This window comes from Aspergillus melleus (genome assembly GCF_016097325.1).
Source record: "Aspergillus melleus strain CBS 546.65 chromosome Unknown contig1, whole genome shotgun sequence".
NCBI classification, from domain to species: Eukaryota; Fungi; Ascomycota; class Eurotiomycetes; order Eurotiales; family Aspergillaceae; genus Aspergillus; species Aspergillus melleus.
The window spans coordinates 7,567,719-7,586,312 of NW_025763370.1; the positions used below are offsets into that span (position 1 = coordinate 7,567,719).

The window sequence follows — 18,594 nt, forward strand, 5'->3', positions numbered from 1 at the left end:
GTATTATTTATAGACTATATTTGGATTCTTGTCTCTGGGATTTCATTTTTCACTCTCATTTATCCTCTTCCATTGGCTGGTTGATGTGTTCATTTGACTGGATTCACTCTACGCGAATTTATGGATGTGTGGGACATGTACGATTAGTTTACCATAGGTATGTATATGGGACGTAAATCTCAATCTCAAATCATATAAACTCCAGTATAACAATAATACAAACTGTTGCAAGTTCAATCAAGCGCTTTCATGCAAGTGCATGCTTGGTTGTCTTTTCTACCCGGGGCTTCGGAATCAGTCGCTTGGCCTGTGGGTTTATTTGCTGTTGTCATTGAGGCTAAGGGCTTCGAGGGCCTCCGTGTTGGCGTCAGGACTGGGACGAACCAGACGAGCAATATCCTCCATGTGACCTGCAAGATGGTCATACAGATCCGCCAATGAATGTTCCGTAAGGCAGATAAGACAGGTATCTTTCTTGTTCTCATATATTGTGCCAGGATAGAAGCTCAGCTTCAAAGCGTCATTTTCCTCGCCGAACTCACAGTCATGCTGCTCCCGGAGATGTGTGGACATCTTGACCGAATTAGCGGTTGTGAACTCTGAGCATTTACAGCAAATGTACCGGAAGCGATGCTTATTCATTTCGTGGTGCCTCCACTCACGGGTTCCTTCGTATAAATCGCAAGGCGTAGAGCAGTTTTGGGAAGTGCAGATGTACGGAGCAATCAATGATGTGTCCATGTCCAATGAAATGCAGTTCTGACGCGACTTATTCAGACGATGTAAAATATCGTTAGGGTCCTGAATAACTTCTCTCCTTGTCGCGTTAGCTAAGGCAAGTCGTTCGCAAAACCACATGATATCATCCATAGAGTTGCTCGCCGTAGCCTCTTCATTCAAGTTGATATTCTGGCCAACGTTGGCCAAGGCGCGCCATTGACGCACCATCTCCAAAATCTTGTCCAGTTCGGGTTCCCAATCCCGTTGTTTCTTTGCTATCTGTTCTTCATGGTGACCAGTATAGTTATAGAGCAGCTTGGTAAACCCATCAAAAAGACCAACCTGGGTTTTCGATACGCCTGCCGCCACTCGTACTTTCACCACAGTTCCAACATCCCATGTAGTATCCTCGGATTCAGGATTCTCGGATTCAGTATCCCCGGGGCTGTCTTCTGAGTCACTCACTTCTTCCAGATCGCATAAGTCGGGCGACAGATGGCCCAGTTCTTTGAGGTCCTTTGCAATTCTAGCAAAATAGGCGTTCGACTCAACGGCAGTAGGATCGTACTTCCGTTGGCCCAAGAGTACGAGTGTATCAAGACTTGAATTGAGCCGCCCGAGGTTTTCTTCGATCAATTCTCTGTATTCTTCCATTACATCGTACCGAAGCCTGTGCTCTAGTGAGCCCGGAGATTGTACAGGGAGGTTGGCCTTGTGCTCTCTTCTCCAGTTCAAAAACGTTGTCTGAGCATCCAGTATTTTTGACGGTTTAATGAACCCGAACCGGGTTATGAAACAGTCTTTAGATTTCAGAGAATTCGTGAATTTCTCGAAGGACTGTTCGCATTTGCAATACAGCTCAGAGATAGTTGGCTTTTTGTTTTCAGAAAGGTCTGCCATGATGATGGTGCGGAATTGCAGTGTTCGCCAATAGTGGAATGATTCCCAAATGTCGGAAACGAAGAGAGAGTTTTCGATGAGGGTGGTAGATGTCTCAGTTTAGCTTTCTGTCATGGACCATGGACAGCCTTTTATAGGCATAGCCATGTGACTTGCAAGTTGGGCAAGAAAGCCTCTGGCTGGAGCCTTACGGCGGGCCGAATCCGCTTCTTTATGCCCACCCGCCGCTGTGGTTATTCATTGGTCTTTATCTATTAGTTCCTATTTTATGATTTAGATAAAATCAATATTTGACTACTTTGTCACCTTACTTTCCTTTTGTTCTTAGAGCAAAGAGCTCGTAAGCACAAAATAGCGATATGGTAATACTACCTCTATGGCCCCGTATCTCTGGTATCTTAGCGGAAACCTCTCTAGTTGTTTGTTGAAGAAGCGTCAAAGAAACAGAAATTTTCACGAGAATCCCTCATCATCTGTTTTCTACCTGCTGGACAATGAATGCTCCAAGCCGTGGATTCGAACAGCTCCGTTTTTTCCTTGTGTCTTTTTCTTTGTATTTTTTAAACAAAAGATTTACACGGCCGTGATATCCACGAATTATTAAGATATGCGAAGCTTCAGTGATCTATACTGTTACATCAGGGCTGCACCTATTCAAGCCCCATATCTGGTAGCTAATAAACTTTCGTCCGTCCATCAAAGTCGGTCACCATAGCCCTGTAGAATACATATAGGCAAGAAGTTTGCATTATCAGGGAGATTATCTTCCAACCAAATGTCTAACCAATGTCTTCTAGCAAAGACACGTAATCTATCCATACAAAAGATGTAGACTTAATATTAAGAGCGAGACTAGGAGACCAGAAATTGGGTTCAAACTATAAACTAACACCTACATGATAAACAGTAGAGAAAGATAGGCTACAATTCTATATATGTCGTGGGGTCTTTGTGCTAACTTAGAAGTGCCTGAAATCTATCTAGCATTCCGAATAAGTCCTTTTAAGTTCTCGCGCCAACATCAAACTTGTCATTGCACGGGTAATGCTGCTATCGTTGCGAGAAATTCCTGCGTCTCATGTCCAGGGTTGTGTACAAAGAGATCTAGATGGCTTGAAACTTTGTGAGACCTGTGCCTTGGATTCCTAGATCTGAGTTCACTCAAAATCGAACCTGTCATCTAGTAAGCCCGGATTTACTATTCTAATTCCGGATATAATGACTTGACACTGTCCACGTATCATCTCGCCAAGAAATGGCCACATTAGGTGCGGAAGAACCCTTAACCTTATCGGTTCCAGTGGGTCCGTCATCACAGACGGAGTTAATGTCGAAATTCCGATGCAGCAGACCCAGAGTTACATTCCAAACAACCCCGCGGCACTTGTTTTTGGAGGTGATATGGTCATGCATTTGGCGTTGCGGGGGTGTCAGTCCATGATCAGAAATATAACATCAAGGGCGGCCTTTCCCTATTGAAATCCAGTACCACCAGTTATGTGTACACCCAGTTGCAGCTCAAAAATGGTATTCTCGGGAATACCTGCTCTCAGGATGCTGGATGTGGTTGTTTATAAGCCGATATTCATATCAACTAGCACACTACCTGGTCCATAGAAAGTTCAATCATTGGAGTCAAACATATCTCCGAGGTTTGTGAACCTAGTTGTGCGATTAGTCGAGATCCTTCTCAAGATTGGAATTCTACACTCACACGCAAGGCTCATGTAACCATTTACATGCACATGAGTGGTGCACAGAGAGAAAACATAAGGCTTTGAGGTCACTGTCGACGGCCGGCATGCAATATATATACTGCTTACAAGGTTCTCCAGAGACGGCTCTGCCGGATTATTGGAACACGCGTTACCTTGAGCATTTCTCAACCAAACCAAGACCGCATCAAGAAAATCAAAGGCGTTCTTCACCAGTTGTCGTGAAAACACTCAGACCATGTCGTATACTTCGTCAAGTGGGTGGATTACAAATGCGTGCAGGCACCAAAGTGGGCCCGGTGGTCTTGGCCAAATGCCGCAGCCTTCACATCTGCCTGCATGGACCAACATGATCCCTGTTCGGCATTGTTTGCACTTGTTTCCAAGCGCGTTGATCTCGTATTTCGTCGGGATGGGGGATCTGGAGGGTCTGGAGGGAGCTGTGAGTCACCAACGCGCCCTTCCATGACGCGATCTGTCAAGTGGGGCAGGTCATGTGACTGGCAGCACGTTTTTTATATTCTTCTTTCGCCCGTCGCTGGAAGATTCCGCCGACCTTCAACCACGGCACTCTTGCAGCCAGCAATGGACAGAACAATAGATTTCAGCCATGCTATTTTGGCTTCCATCCAGCTATGGAACAATCATAATCTCAATACATCATATGTACCCTCTTTCACAACCGGCGATAAACTCGAAGGCATCATCTCTCTTGTTCCGCAGGGTGATATTCGTTTTGATAATATCCAGATATCGTTCATAGGTTAGTCGCGTCGATTTGAATACCATAGGTTCCACTCGATTATTTGATATTTCTCCTTCTTCTCTCCTTGCTATCGACTGAAGAATCGCAACAGGAGAGGAAAGCACAAACGTGCGAGGCGCCAACTCCACTAAAGCTTATCATCGATTCCAAAATATTACCCACAGGGTCCAAGACTCTGCCCTCCCAGACCCACTTGTCCTCAAGAAGGGTCAAAAGTTCGACTTCTCATTCTGTTTCGACGTCTGTGATTATCTCCCGCCATCATCATGTCAACACCATACTACCAGCCAGCTGGTCAAAGCAGCTCATCTGCAACTTCCCCCAAGCTTTGGTGACGCCACAGTGTCTGGATTGGGCGGTAAATTGAAGGATGATTTTGCGCCGATCGGGTGCAAGATAATCTATTTCGTCCAGATCAAAATCAACCGGATGAGCTTGGTTTGCGATAAGCAGGAGACAATCTTCGTTCGGAGATTCAAGGTGCGAGTCAAACCGGCGCTCGAAGAACAGCCCCCCCTCAACTTGGACAAATTTGGCGACGAATTCTGCCTTCACCGAGAAAAACCTGTTCGTGATGGTAGTTCCAAAACCCCTCAAGGCACGCTGGCTGTGACCCTCGAGCAACCCAAACCTTTTTGGCTCCCACTCCGGGACCCTTATAGTACTGTCAGTCGGGCAATCCGGTTGTTTCTCCGATACACACCGACGGACAGTAACGATACGACGCTTCCCAAGCTCAAGTCCTTGCGTGGGCAGCTTACTGGCACGACTCTCTTTACAACTAGCTTTCACGACGACATACCCACCAAAAGGAAAGACCTTCTCGGACGGCCGCTGAACTTTGAAGACACCGTATTCCCATCGTTCACGCTTAATATTCCCACACCGCAATGGTCACAAGATGAAACGGGCTGCTACACCACGACGCTGCTTGTCCCTCTCTGGCTGCCCCCGGAGAACTTCATCATCACCTTCCACTCATGCTTGATGTCTCGCATGTACACAATCCACTTCCGTCTTGCAGTCAGCAATACTGCGACATTCTCTTTAAAAGCTCCAGTGGATATCATCGCTCAGCGTGACTCGTCTGTACTGCCATCATACAACGCATCTGTTGGGCTTGTTGACGATATCTGAGCTGGCCGACGCTAGGCAAGACATAACATAAACTTCAATCCCGCTTTAAGTGAGCGTGCTCGCCTAGATCAACTCTGGCTGATTTAGCATCCCCTGATCTTTCATCCCGGGAAACGTCACCGAGTACTCACTCATCGGCCTCTGCGCAGCAGGTACACTAACACTCAACGTTTCCGGTCTTGAACAACTCACCCGCATCGCAGGAACTATTCAAGGACGGGGAAAAATCTCATCTTCAACACATCACAAACTTCATGTTGTCTCAAGTGATGGCCAGCCATTCTCAAAACATAGTAAGTACGCACTAACCGGTCTAGCTGGACTTACGACACTCAACTGTTATCTTGCATTCACAAGCGCCAGCGAATTTCTTGTTTTTTCTACTCTAATCCTAGGTCTTGGACCTTACGATGGAATGCCTTGTTTGGATTGTATATAGCTCACACCAGCGTCTTCTTTCAACATTTGATGCCCCTGGTTTTTATATATCTTTAATGACATGTCTCATATCTCTACTATCATCCTTCCCACCAAAATGTACGTGAGCCAATTCCATAGCGAGATCCCAAAGTCAAAGCAGTCGAACAGTTCAGGATATGTTGTGGTTGGAGTGGAGATTCTGCGGTTGTAAGGTTCTCACTACATTTATGCCCCAGAAAGGGATTGGAATGGATTCTCGAAAGTCATAAAATCGACTGATTCTTGATGAATCATATTATTGACATTTTCGATTTCTACATGAAAACGAATGAAACAATTCAGAAGCGGAAATTTAAGGACATTCGCACTATCGCAAAAGCCCACGCAAAGAAAGCCCGTCACCTCAAAACAACTTCCTGCCATCTTCTCTTCAAAAGCACCTTCGCATCCAGGTCCGCACTCAGCGCCGCGCCGACTTTCATAACCTTGGGCTTCGACGCGGGTGGCAACTGGATCTCATATCTGAGCAGAATATGACACAGAATGATCTTGATCTCCGTGGCGGCGAAGAAGCGACCGGGACAAACATGACGACCTAGCCCGAAGCCGAGATGCTCGGGTGACGGCGACACGAATTTCGATGCAAAGTCATAGCTCATGGTTCCGGGCTTCTTGTAGAACCTATATGGGTCGAATTTCTCTGGGTTCTTGTAGATGGCGGGATCCCACATCCAATGGTTTGAGACGCAGATCATGGTGCCTTTGGGGATCAGCGTCCCGTTTGAGAGCTTGATGTTGTAGTTTGCTCGACGACGGATTGAGACTAGGATACGGCATATTTGTCAGTGCTGATCCTAGACGTGGCGTGGACAGGGAGATAAACATACCTATATTAACCGGCTTCATGCGCTGACTCTCCTTCAGCACGCTGTCCATCAGTTTCAACTGCTGCAGGCTCCCTCTGGTCAAGTCGACCCAGTCATTGCCGAAGACGTGAACGATTTCTTCGCGCAGAGCGGAAATGAGCTCTGGCCTTTCCGCCAGATCAAATAGAACCTGAGTCAACATATCCGACGTAGTATGAATCGCCACAACAGAGAGCGAGAGCTGCGCGATAACCGGATCGTACACACGCCCGTTCGCGCATTGTTCCAGCCAGCTAAACCCATCCTCAACTGCAGCGTTGGGAGGCAGATCGAGGGGTACATTTCGTTTCTCTCTGGATTCCACAACGGGATCGATGATCCGACGTGCTTCGTCAAGCTCGTTGCGCAGTTTTCGACACTGAGGAATAAACCTAGATGCAAAGGGGCGCATGAACTTCGGGAAAAGGCGCAGGATGTAGGCGGCGACGAATGCGTCGACCGTGTAGTTGACCATGATGTTACGCCAGGCGGGATTGCGACCGATCTCACTACCCAGCAGCGTTTTGGATGTAAGACGGGCAACGAGTTCGAGAATGTTCTTTCGAAGCGGAAACGGAGACCAGTCCCAGTTTGCTAGTTCATAATATGAGATATAGACGTGACAACAAGGGGTTTTGATGGAGCGCGCACCTTGGAAACCAACCGACCATTCCTCCAGGGCTATCAATGTCTCTTCGGATAGGGGTTTAACGATATGTTCTATAGCTGATTAGGGGATGTAAAACTCATCAGGCAAGGGGTATTAACCGAGCTTCTTAGTAAGTTTCGTTTTGATGACATCGTGAATCAACTTCTCCGACGTGAACGGATCGAAGCCTGGGATTTGCGCGTGGAAGTCTTCCGCTAGAGACTCGCTGAAGCTTAGTCCCTCGATGGTGCGAATCTCATTGGCGAATTTAGGATGCAGAACCATGATGACTCCATTGTCCATTACCATTCGGAAGACATCGCCCTGTTTTGATTGTGCGGTTAGTTGAAGCTGGATGATATCGGGGTAGGGAATGCTCATACCTTCTCAAATCCACTTTTGATCAAAGCTGCACCATTTGCTAGGAATCGGCTTTTTGCTTTGAAGTAGCCAATCTCGTACCATTTCCGGTTGTTGACGAATGGAAGATGGCAAACAAGGGCCTCATAGCTAGGATTGAGTAGCCAGTGTGAAAAAAGCGTGACCGCAATGGTTAAGATAATGTCTGCGAAAGGCAAGTTCTTCAAAAAGTGGAGAAAGTCGTGGGCGTGCAGCACAAGGAAGGACGGAGATGCCATGTTGTTGTTTTGTTCTTGTTAGGAAAACTGCCTTGACTGGCGTGCCAGAAGATGAGAAGAAGAAAGAAGAGAGAAGAAGGAAAAGATTCTGTTTGTTGTTTTGCATGGGGCACGATTATGTCGGCAAGGTCACCCTGTCACTTGCATGATGCGATTGTCCGGAAGCTTCCATAATGATAATAACAGAAAATGCACACCAGGCGACAACCCAAAATAGGGTGTCGTGGGACTGCGGGTTCTTGTTATTTGTTTTTTGTTGTTATGAATGTTGAGTACTGAGGGTTCTACTGATCTTGAATGTTTCTGGTGTCTCTACAATATTAATTCTGTTAAAATGTATGCGCAAGCCGTACAGCATCATCATAATTATATTATTAATACTCTCACAAGCAAGATGAACACTGAAATAAAACTGGCCCACAGGACATAATCCCAAAATCGTACTCACTTTCTGAGGACACACTGTTAGGTAACCATGGATGTCTTTCATACATCGTACCAAAATCCCATAAACTAACACCCATAAAAAGAGGGCTTCCATGGTGTTTGTAGTTAACTACGCCCAGGGAAGGGGGGAGGGGGTTAGTTAACAGCGAACGCTTCATCTGGTATGTCTACATACGCTATCAAGAAAGAGCTCCATTTCCTGAACAAAAATTTTCATTATCGACCATATCATATTGGACATTGGCCCTTGGTTCAAGGCATCATCTTAGAGATAAGCACCTGCTAGAAAGTGTATCCAGCTAGGAGTACATTGGCTAACTCGGTAACCGGTTGAAGCTTTGAGCAACACATCTATAAATTGCTCAAAACCCATTCAATTAATGCTTTAAGGGGTCTCTCTTTGGTAGCCTAAATCACCGGTTGCCCTTCAAGGCGCTCTCTAGCCATCATCACATCTAACGCCGCAATGCTTGAAAAATCCCGAAACGGGAATGTCCGGAAGAAAGGAAGACAAATTGAAGAGTTGCATGTCATGTTGGACCACTCATATTTCGCTTATGGCCTTGCACCTGCCTATTGTAGTTAGTCTGCATGTCAGCTGACCCACAGTGGATCGGCCGTAGTTAGGAGGCCTCGCTGCACCGCGAGCTTCATACAATTCAAGCATCTCCACAACTGCAGTTCCGTCATGTCATAATCTGGATAATGATCTGAGACTAGAGTATGCCCGATTTCTCACCTCTCTCCCTTTAAAGTCTCTAAGAAATCCAAGCATTATCTCCCAAGAGACACCATAATCCCACACAAGGTCATTGTCATAGTCTGGCTCTGAACTGCTGCATGGCTCATATCTCTCTCGCAGGGATTGCTCGGAGTCGACCGCTGTCCATCTGCCATGTTCCCGAAGGAATCTTGCTATCGCTGAATGTGCGTTCCATTCAGCTAGCTTGACTGCTCTTACATACTGCCTTCGGCCTTTCCCATCAATCAAAGCTCCATGACCAAGAAGAAGATGAAGTACATCAAGCCTGCCATGCTCTGCAGCTCCTTCTAGAGCAGTACGGCCATTTTCAGGCGCTCTTCCTGCATTGACATCGGCTCCCACTTCAAGTAGCATGCGTACGACTCCGATATAGCCGTACATTGCAGCAAACTGAAGTGCTGTGGCCCCGCAGAAAGGCTTAGGTGCGCTGTTGACATCTGCCCCCACATCTAACAATCTTTCAACAATCTCCATGTTTCCGTGTCTGACCCCTTCCTGTAATGCCGTTCCCCTCATTCCATCATAGCCACACTTTCCATCGATATCTGCCCCGGCATCGAGAAGTAGGTCAAGGACCTCCATGTTGCCAATTCGGGCTGCGATTTGCAGAGGCGTCTGGATATCCCGGAAGCCCGAGGAGCCACTGAGATCACAGCCGTAACCAAGAAGTTTCCTGACCAAAGAGATATCTCCATGCTCAACCGCAACCGTGAGAGGTGTCCAAAAGCCACAAGACGTCTGTAGCTGATTCGTATCCGCACCAAGAGCATGAAGATCATCTAGTGCCCTGCTCCTGATTAGTTCACCCTGGCTATAGGAAACAATCTTGGCGAAACAACGCCCTAGCGCCGGTTTGGGCCACTCTGCTGATGCTAGAACCATCTGGAATAGCTCGTAATCCTCTTTGACTATACATCTTTTGAGCACAGACACTGAGAGCCGGTGGGGATGATTTCTCCTTGGATCAAGACCAAGGTTGAGTAGGGTCTTAACCAAGAACTTATTTCCACGTTCGACGGCCAAGAGCATAGTCCCGGGGGCATTGATAGTTAACGGCGAGCGCATATCCACAACATGGCTGAGGGGCACATGATCATTGTGGTCCAACACTCTTTCCACAGCCGCCAGGAGATCCTCATCAGTAATTGGAATACTGCTGGCCAGAAGAGCATCGAGAAGGTCCAATCTGCCACTAGTAATAGCGGCTTTAATGGGAGGAGGCACGTGCCTTTTGGACGTACTTCGAGCAATTTGTTCAATGCTTGTGTCAAGGAGATATTTCGCCAAACTTTGATCATCTGAATTGATTGCGGCGGTCAAGATATCCTTTCCACATGATCCCATTATTCCGTGGAGCAAACCAATAAGATCCAGATAAATAGCCATCTTTATTCCTGGAATCTTGTATATCCTCTTTCCTGGGTCCGTTCCTCCGTAAGTCATGATGGTCTCGATAATTGACTGGTTGCCAAGTTCTATAGCTTCCCCGAGTACTGTTTGACCATGTTCATAATGATTCAAATCGATGTGCTGAAGTGGCAACTGTAAAATTGAATTGACATCATTTGCACGAACGAATGACAAGATCCTGAGGAAGTAAAATCTCTGAAGGGCATCTCGTTCAGCGACGGCCCCTGCAGACAGCAAGAACTCGCAAAGTTCCAAGCGTTGTCGGTTCAGTGCCCTATCAAAGAGTGTCGGCCTTCGTACGTAGCAATGATTCGAGGCGTTCACGTCACCACCACAAGTAGTCAAGAACACAATAGAATCAAAGTTTCCCCGACTTACTGCAAGAGTGAGAGGATCGATCATATCAATATTTCCGGCTCTTGCTGGATTGACCGTGGCACCTGCCAGATAGAGTGCTTGGATAACGTCCATAGAATTCTCCTGAGCCGCTAAGCCCAGAGCTGTGGTGATGGAGTGTTTCGATTCGAACCATATCCTGTGCAGTGAATTGGGGTCGGCGCCATGCGAAAGAAGCAGCTTCACCCACCCCACGTTCCCTAGCTTGATAGATAGTGGCATCATCACACTCAAGGCAAGATCTCGGATTCTGATATTTGAGATGGAACCGAAAACAAGGAACCGTTCCATTAGAGCAAGGTGCTGACTCTCGAGCATATCCACATCAGAATAGGATATGAATTCTTCCAATCCTTCACGAATATCCGCTCCGTGAGAGATGAGAAGGTCGGTCAAATGTTGATTCGCATGATATATCACGTAACAAAGAGCAGGGCGAATTTGATATTTGTTCACATCGGCATTGTGTGATAATAACAGTTTCACCATGTCAACGGCTTCAGCAGATACAGAAGGGTAACACAGGTATTCCAATGGAGTATGTGCAATTTCCTCATCATTCTCCTCCCAAACCAAAGTTTGTGGATCCATCCCGGCATCAAGCATGGCAACCATGGTTTCTTGGTCGCATGACCTTACCGCACTTGCAAATAGCTTTTCTGCAATAACTCTCGATGTTAATCCTGGCATTCTCAAAAGATAAGCAAAGTTCTTTTTGGTATTCAGTTTGGAGCTGCGGGCGATTTTGAGGATGAATTCGTCGTCTTGCTTTGTGCCCGGTTCTTGTCCATGAATTGCGAAGTTATTGGACAATAGATAGAAGAGAATTTTGAAACGCTCTTGTAATCCCACGTCGGATCTAGCGTTGAATAGCACTTCCGTCGTATTTCGATGCTCTTCTTCGCGCTCTTCGGGCATGACCACTGCCAGACACCTCGTCAGACGGCCCACATTGTCAAGGTTTTGATGGCTGTATGAGTCCGGTTCTTGCAGCCAACCAGACAGGATCTGTGTCACGTTGTATGTGGCAAGGGGGAGTTTATGGTGATTCATGGAGAGAATGGCTGATGACAGAGACGTCGGAGAAATTTGGCATTCTTCTTTGATTAGAAAGGCTACCAATATTGAAATCATGCACAAGGCTTCGTACCTTTTTGATTCATCTGTCGAAGGCAGTGGAGCCAGGGTAGACTGCGGGGCGATTGAAAAGTTGGCACTGATACAGGGGAGCATATAGCAATGCCCTCCGGCATTTCCGGCGATGGAACTGAACACAGTTATCTCTTTTCCAAGTTCTCGCTTGCGCTTCTGGATTTTTCTGTTGACTACTTTCCATTTTTCCGGGTTAAACTTGTTTTTTCGGAAACCCCATTTTTTAAAAGCAGTTTCGTATTGTTTTTTTCTAGTCAGGTTTAGTTGATGCATTCCGTCATAGGGGGAAAGATGGAATAGTACGTTTTAACAAAGCTTCGGCGCTTGCGGAGTATGTCCATCACCTCTTTCAAGGGCTTATCCTGCCGGATATAAAGACATTCAATCTCATCTTTGTGTTCTTCGAATATATGATCCTCCATTGCTAGTTGAGGGTTGATATCGATAATGGTGACTGATGCTTTAGCGGACGGACGGTTCTCAGGCGGAAGGGGAACAAAAGTGCAACGATGGAAATGGGCGACTATTTGTGTTGGCTGACGGGTGCCAACCAGGCAACACTCTTTACGTGATCCCTGTCTGTACGGGAACCGGGCGCGTACATAATTTATACCCAATATCATTCGACAATGATGCTCAGTCACCGTGCTGGAGGTCATTCATTGGTTGACAGCCAAAATCTCCTAGCCATGAAGAGCGTCCGGTACTGAAAGAGCCTACCTTACGACAGTCAGGTTTATGCTTGTTGATTGGTTCTCTTCCAAAATCTCCTGGACCGGGGTGTTGAAAAGTAAGGATGTACATACCTAAGGAACATGGCAAATGTGGGTCTGTCTAATCAACACTTCGATATAGATCTGGCTATTTAAGCTCACCACAAACTCCAACTCCTGGTAGCTTCTCGATGCAAATGCCACGCCTATATATCTGACCTTGTTCCGCTCTCTGGTGTTTTTTTATCTTTGTCGTCTCGCACCTTTCTCTCGATGAACCATCGGTCCGCAGGCGAATCTGCAATGGCAAACCCTGGGATCTTGCAAGTAGAAGATGGTGTTTTGTGGGACCCTTTCACCTTGCCTTTTGATTTTTCACCTGCTCTCTCAACCCCCCACGCGCCATTTAATGATATCGCCTATTTGGAACAATATCATCTCAACGGGACGGAGTCTGGACACTTTCTGGTACCCAACCGGCCGGACGCCCCACATACCTTGAATGTCGCCCGGGTCGGGAGCGCACCGGCAAATCATCCGTCTCAGGGAAATGCCGGTGCACCAAATGGCATCAACCCGGAGCAAAACAGCCGGCCCGGGCCAAAAGCTTCCGGACCAAATCAACAGTACGTGCGTTGCTCCCTCCTAGATTACCAGTTGCTGATTTCGAACGCTTCAAGTGTCAACGACACAGCCTGGAGATGCTGCTGGAAGGACTGCGGCTACAGGGGATCTTTTGGGCGCAAAGCAGAGCTGATGCGACACATCGAGACCCAGCATGTCAATCCTCGTGCACATCAGTGTGTCCTCTGTGGAAAAATGTATAATCGGAAGGACAACCTCGCCGAGCATTTTCAGCGAGTCCATGCGTGAAAGGGATGCCATTATATAGAGCATTTGGTCTGATATATTTTTCAGGAACTGGGTTCTTTGCATGGCAAACTATACGATTCTTTCAGACATTTGATGGCCTGAATACTTTATGATGCTTTGCGTTAGTATTAGACCCATGATCTCTGATATGAATAGTACATTATCCGTGGCTTCATAATCTTGGTGTTCAAGGTATTCATATTGATTTGTGGCGTGCTTCCTTCTTCGTCACCCAAGGCACTGTTTCTGTTTTGTTGCCTTGTTAGTGCGTTTGCGTTGTTTGGTCACGACCTTTCATTCACTTCTGTAGGAATTTTAGGTGCCAGGGGTAGGCTACCGAAGTGGAAGAAAAAATAAATAATTGCTTGACTTGTTGAAACTTTAACTAAAGGATAGAAAGGCCCTTTTGTCTTCAATATCATGTAATCTTTATGATCGATTTCATGACGAATATCGCTTATTTTCATAAAACCTTTCGTTTCATATAAAGACTTTCGGAACTTGTCTTGAGCGAAAATTTGACAGATTGTTCAAAACATTTAATTCTTTCACACACTGCTCCAATCCGACAAACACGAAACCATACAAAAACAATAAAATATAAAAAAATTTGTTAAAAATCTTTTTCATACAAAACACGAGACAACTCACTTCACTAAACAATTCACTCAGCATACAAAACAATAATCAATTCGATCATATAAAATTGTTTCAACACCTCACTGGGCCACGCAGGGAATTTTTTTGCGTGTAAAATATTTAAACGGAAAATTTTGATTGATCGATTCAAATGATTTAACAATTCAATATAACGATTCAAATAAATTTGATGACAGTCTGTCTATTTAACTGTGACATGAAAAAACTTGATCGATTTAGATAATTTATCAGTTTAATATAATGATTCAAATGAATTTGATGACGATCTGTTTATTTGACTACGGCATGGAGAAACGGCAATAAAAAAAAAGTTCGCTTTAATTTAACAACTTAAAGACACGGACAAAAAGCTCGAATAGTTTCAAATCTGTTTAAAAAAAAAATCGATAGCCATAATTAAAGCTTTGAATTCATAATCTATAAGAATTTTAAATGTCAAAAATAGGCTATCAAAATAAAAAAAAAATGAATAATTGCTTGACTTGTTAAAACTTTAAGTAAAGGATAAAAAGGCCTTTTTATTTTCAATATAATATGGTTTTTATAGCTGATTTCATGACAAATACCACTTATTTTCATAGAATCTTTCGTTTCATATAAAGACTTTCGGAACTTGCCTTTAGTGAAGGTTTGGCGGATTGCTCGAAGCATCTGATTCTTCCACAACTTCACTGTCAACCCATACTAGTCCTTGTCACACCTTTCAGCACACATTTCAATTTTCTTCTTCATCTTCTTTCCTTGAGATTATTTCAAGCACATCATTCCATCTCCTTCTTTACGGTCATCATTATTCACGATTTCATGGCTTCATTTACATATTGTCTCTTCTCTGAATGAGCTATTCACATGAGTGACGATTGTCTCTCTTCACTGAAAGGATTTCGAACTGAAGAGATTCTGTGTATTGTGCAATGTGAGCTCGGCTTTCCCATATTTCCACGCCCACGTTCTCCAAATGTCTCTACCTTAGGGTTGTGGAAAGCTAAACCTTCTACATCTACAGTATTATTTCTGTTGCGTCAAGTCTTCAAGAGCGACAGGACCTTTTCATAGACAGGCCAGAAGAGAAAATCCAGTCTCAGCAGAATAATTCCTTTTCCCGCTTCCTCACTTTGTTCGAAATTGATTTTACTGGTCGATCTTCAAGCGATTCACGTCAACCGGAACCTCCAGTAGGGAGACAGCCGATCAACTTGCTGCTGGACTTAACTCGGCATCACGAGTTGCTCCTAAACCTACCGCATCGGCTCGAAGAACGAATGAAGAACAAAGCCACAGCGAAGCGACCGCAACAGCCCTTCTCGCCCTTTGAAACTGCCGAGTGGGCCGAAACACTGAAAACATCGATGGCTACATGTAGCAAGACACGCAAGCTACACAACACAAGGTCAGAGGTTGTCCAGACGCTTGGGCTACAGTATGACAAGAAGGATTGTGAAAACTGGCCCTATGCCGGCACTCAGGCGGACCCTAAGGACAAGGCGCAACCTCCAGCGTATACCAAATTGTCCGACTATTGGGCCGCCAAGCTGGTCGCCAATGATCCCCGAACTACCTATTCTGAAAGGGGTACCCTGTGGCGGTGGGACTTTACCTTGAATGGTGAACAAAAGCGTACCCGTCACTCTCGCGGAGATCCAGTCATCGTCAAAAAGGGAGACGCCTTATACATACCGGTGGTGAGGCACTACTATTTACTATGCGGCGAGCAGTTGGCAGCACGCTTTCCCTGGCTCATCAATATTTGTCCTTCGAGCGGAGCGAGGTTGTGGACTGGCTTATTTGCATTACCGAGATCGAGCACCAGCGAGTCGGATTTCATCGCCCTGAACATTAAACCCATTTTCCCTATGAAGTTGACATATGTTTACGAGGGCAAGGCTCGCATTGAATTCCAGCCTAGCAATGAGATTATTTGTGTTCAAAGCGACGTTCCTCCTGTACACCCACGTGAGAGAACAGGTTCAATTGCGTCCGTTATCGAGATTTCTATCAAGAAAGATTCTTCTGACGAGTCCGGCTCTCCTGAAGCTGAATCCCGGCTAAATCCGTTAGCAATCATTCTCAATCGGCAGCCCCCGATAGACATCTAGCATCTCCCCTTTTTGGCCAGGGCGAGGGAGCTGCTTCTACCCTGCCTATTGCCTATAAAAATGCCAGCCCCCCTCGTCATTCTGCGATTACAACACCAGTTCCTACTCGGGTCCACCCTTCCACGTCTTCTGGTCAAGTTCAATCGCTCTACTATTCTCAACCATCTGATATCACCATGAATGCCGGAACGGGTAATAACGCGCCCAATCCCCAAAATTCTATCTTCCGTTCCGACGATCCCAGTCAAGAGATCATCGATGCTCGGACTTCCATGACCAACGCTCTTGCAAAGCTTGATACAATTCAGAACAAACTAAGCATTTACAAGTTCCGTTTGCATGTTATGGAGCGCAATTATGCGAAGGAACAAAAGAACAATGCCGAACTGCGCGCTCAACTCGCCACAGCCATGAACACCATTGACCATCTTATGGGGTCTCATCATGACAACACCGCGGTCCGTCCGCCTCTGGGTTATCAGTCTTATCGCCCTGATCCGAGACCTTGCCAGAATCAATTACGACGACGTCGTGAGTCCGCAAATAGCCCACCTCGCGGGCCTCGCGATGAGCCCCGTCGATCTCGGGAGGAGCCTTGGTCTTATCAGCGCTCTCCATCCCCTCGCCGCACTGGTTCCCTGTTTGATGACAGACGGAATCGTGACTCGCGGGAAAGAGATTAGCTCACGTCTTGAGGCGAGGTTAGGTGTGCACGTGACACATACGCCAAAGACATCATTATTACTCGTTACCTACATCGTTCCAAGTCTCGCCCCACGTAAGTTGACTTACTCCGTACTCCGAACCATGACTGCCCCATGACTGCCCTATGTGTGACGACTGACCATAACCCGCTATATAGAGCGATGCGCGTACCAAGTCTGTTGACTTGGTACAAGTCTGTTGACTTGGTATTCTGGTCTTTTGGTGGCGCAGTGGATAACCGTCCCAGCCCTGCCAAAGCGGAAGGTGGTAGAAGCGCACCTGCCACCGACCGTGACACTATGACTATTCCATGACTTTCTTGACTATTCCTTGACAACTATTTTGACGACTTATGAAACGCTTCCTACGCGCGGATCAATCCACTTCATCCATGATACAACTAGTTGTTTTGAACGAGACTCACCAAGACCAACTTCAAGATGACAACAGCGAAAATGCACTTTGACTGCGCAAAGTTACCCGCCTACGCTCGATTTGTCGAGCACGTCAAGCGTACAATTGCCGAATCCAAGCCAGGGACGTTGATTATTTACGAGAACATAACCGAGCAGTGGTCGACTGGGATTTGGGATACTCTAGAAGAAGATCCAGAGCATCAGCACATCAGGTAGTACAAACTGTCATTTCCTACAGATGATACTCACTATCTGGATCAGGAAAACGCTCGACACGGTCACGAGTACGTTCGCGCTAGTTGTGCCGACCGACATTCACGACTGCCATCACAAGTGGTTTAATCTGAGTCAATTCGAATGGATGCAAAGTGGAACAGTTAGCCGTGAGGACATTGAACTGTCCTCTCCCGGCGTCGCAACCAGTAAGACTCCGATAAATCACCCGGGGAATCTTGACTGATCGGTTTCCTAGCGCTTAATATGACTTCAGGCCCTTATAGCGGCTCACGCAAAGAACCTGATTTGTTCTTCAGAGTCGATGGCCATGCACTCCCCACGCTTGCGATTGAAAGTGGTTGGTCAGAAACTACTACCAAGCTGTATGACGACATGAACCTCCTATTCGTCGGCGGCAACGGTGCGATTCGAACTGTGTTTATTATCAAATGGACGAAGCATGCCGATAATGTGCATGTGAGCGGGCGGATAGAAGTGTATGGCCTGGATCGCAACGGTATGCCTGTTCAGCGCGGACCAGCTCAAGTAGGGATTGTCGATCAGTATCATATTATCTTCAAAGTTAATCTTCTATAGGACATTTTTCCAGAGCCACCCAATGGACAAAGCCAAGTAATCAGAGTATGACGCCGGAATTTGTTTTGGGGCTCGCCACTCGCAAATCGAGAACCAAACACCATTCTGCCCTGGAGACTTGACGATCTGAGGAGAAGTGCCCGTAATAGCTTGAGTCTCATGGGGCTCCTCCCCGCCGAATGAGGTATGGAAAAGAAATATTTCTACCGAGGCCCGATTTCATTACCTACAGGCGCATGCATCTTTAAACCTATCTGTCTTCCATTCAAGCTCGTGAAATGCCAGACACGCCTTTGATTC

At 46.2% G+C, this 18,594-nt stretch overlaps 6 protein-coding genes across 6 annotated transcripts; 4 read left to right on the top strand and 2 right to left on the bottom strand.

The window, feature by feature from the left end:
* Positions 1-315: 315 nt before the first annotated feature.
* Positions 316-1,620, bottom strand: LDX57_002719 (uncharacterized protein; the record flags this gene model as incomplete). The annotated part of the gene is made up of 1 exon (XM_046084368.1): positions 316-1,620. One exon carries the CDS (start codon positions 1,618-1,620, stop codon positions 316-318), a length of 1,305 nt encoding a protein of 434 aa, XP_045940331.1.
* Positions 1,621-4,530: 2,910 nt separating this feature from the next.
* LDX57_002720 (uncharacterized protein) lies at positions 4,531-5,238 on the top strand (the record flags this gene model as incomplete). The annotated part of the gene is made up of 1 exon (XM_046084369.1): positions 4,531-5,238. The coding sequence occupies one exon, from the start codon at positions 4,531-4,533 to the stop codon at positions 5,236-5,238; it is 708 nt and encodes a 235-aa protein (XP_045940332.1).
* Positions 5,239-6,339: 1,101 nt separating this feature from the next.
* Positions 6,340-7,038, bottom strand: LDX57_002721 (uncharacterized protein; the record flags this gene model as incomplete). Its single annotated transcript, XM_046084370.1, has 1 exon — positions 6,340-7,038. The coding sequence occupies one exon, from the start codon at positions 7,036-7,038 to the stop codon at positions 6,340-6,342; it is 699 nt and encodes a 232-aa protein (XP_045940333.1).
* Positions 7,039-15,526: 8,488 nt separating this feature from the next.
* LDX57_002722 (uncharacterized protein) lies at positions 15,527-16,360 on the top strand (the record flags this gene model as incomplete). The annotated part of the gene is made up of 1 exon (XM_046084371.1): positions 15,527-16,360. One exon carries the CDS (start codon positions 15,527-15,529, stop codon positions 16,358-16,360), a length of 834 nt encoding a protein of 277 aa, XP_045940334.1.
* Positions 16,361-16,536: 176 nt separating this feature from the next.
* Positions 16,537-17,072, top strand: LDX57_002723 (uncharacterized protein; the record flags this gene model as incomplete). The annotated part of the gene is made up of 1 exon (XM_046084372.1): positions 16,537-17,072. The coding sequence occupies one exon, from the start codon at positions 16,537-16,539 to the stop codon at positions 17,041-17,043; it is 507 nt and encodes a 168-aa protein (XP_045940335.1). The 3' UTR covers positions 17,044-17,072.
* Positions 17,073-17,520: 448 nt separating this feature from the next.
* LDX57_002724 (uncharacterized protein) lies at positions 17,521-18,294 on the top strand (the record flags this gene model as incomplete). Its single annotated transcript, XM_046084373.1, has 3 exons — positions 17,521-17,693; positions 17,743-17,903; positions 17,954-18,294. 3 exons carry the CDS (start codon positions 17,521-17,523, stop codon positions 18,292-18,294), a joined length of 675 nt encoding a protein of 224 aa, XP_045940336.1.
* Positions 18,295-18,594: the final 300 nt, after the last annotated feature.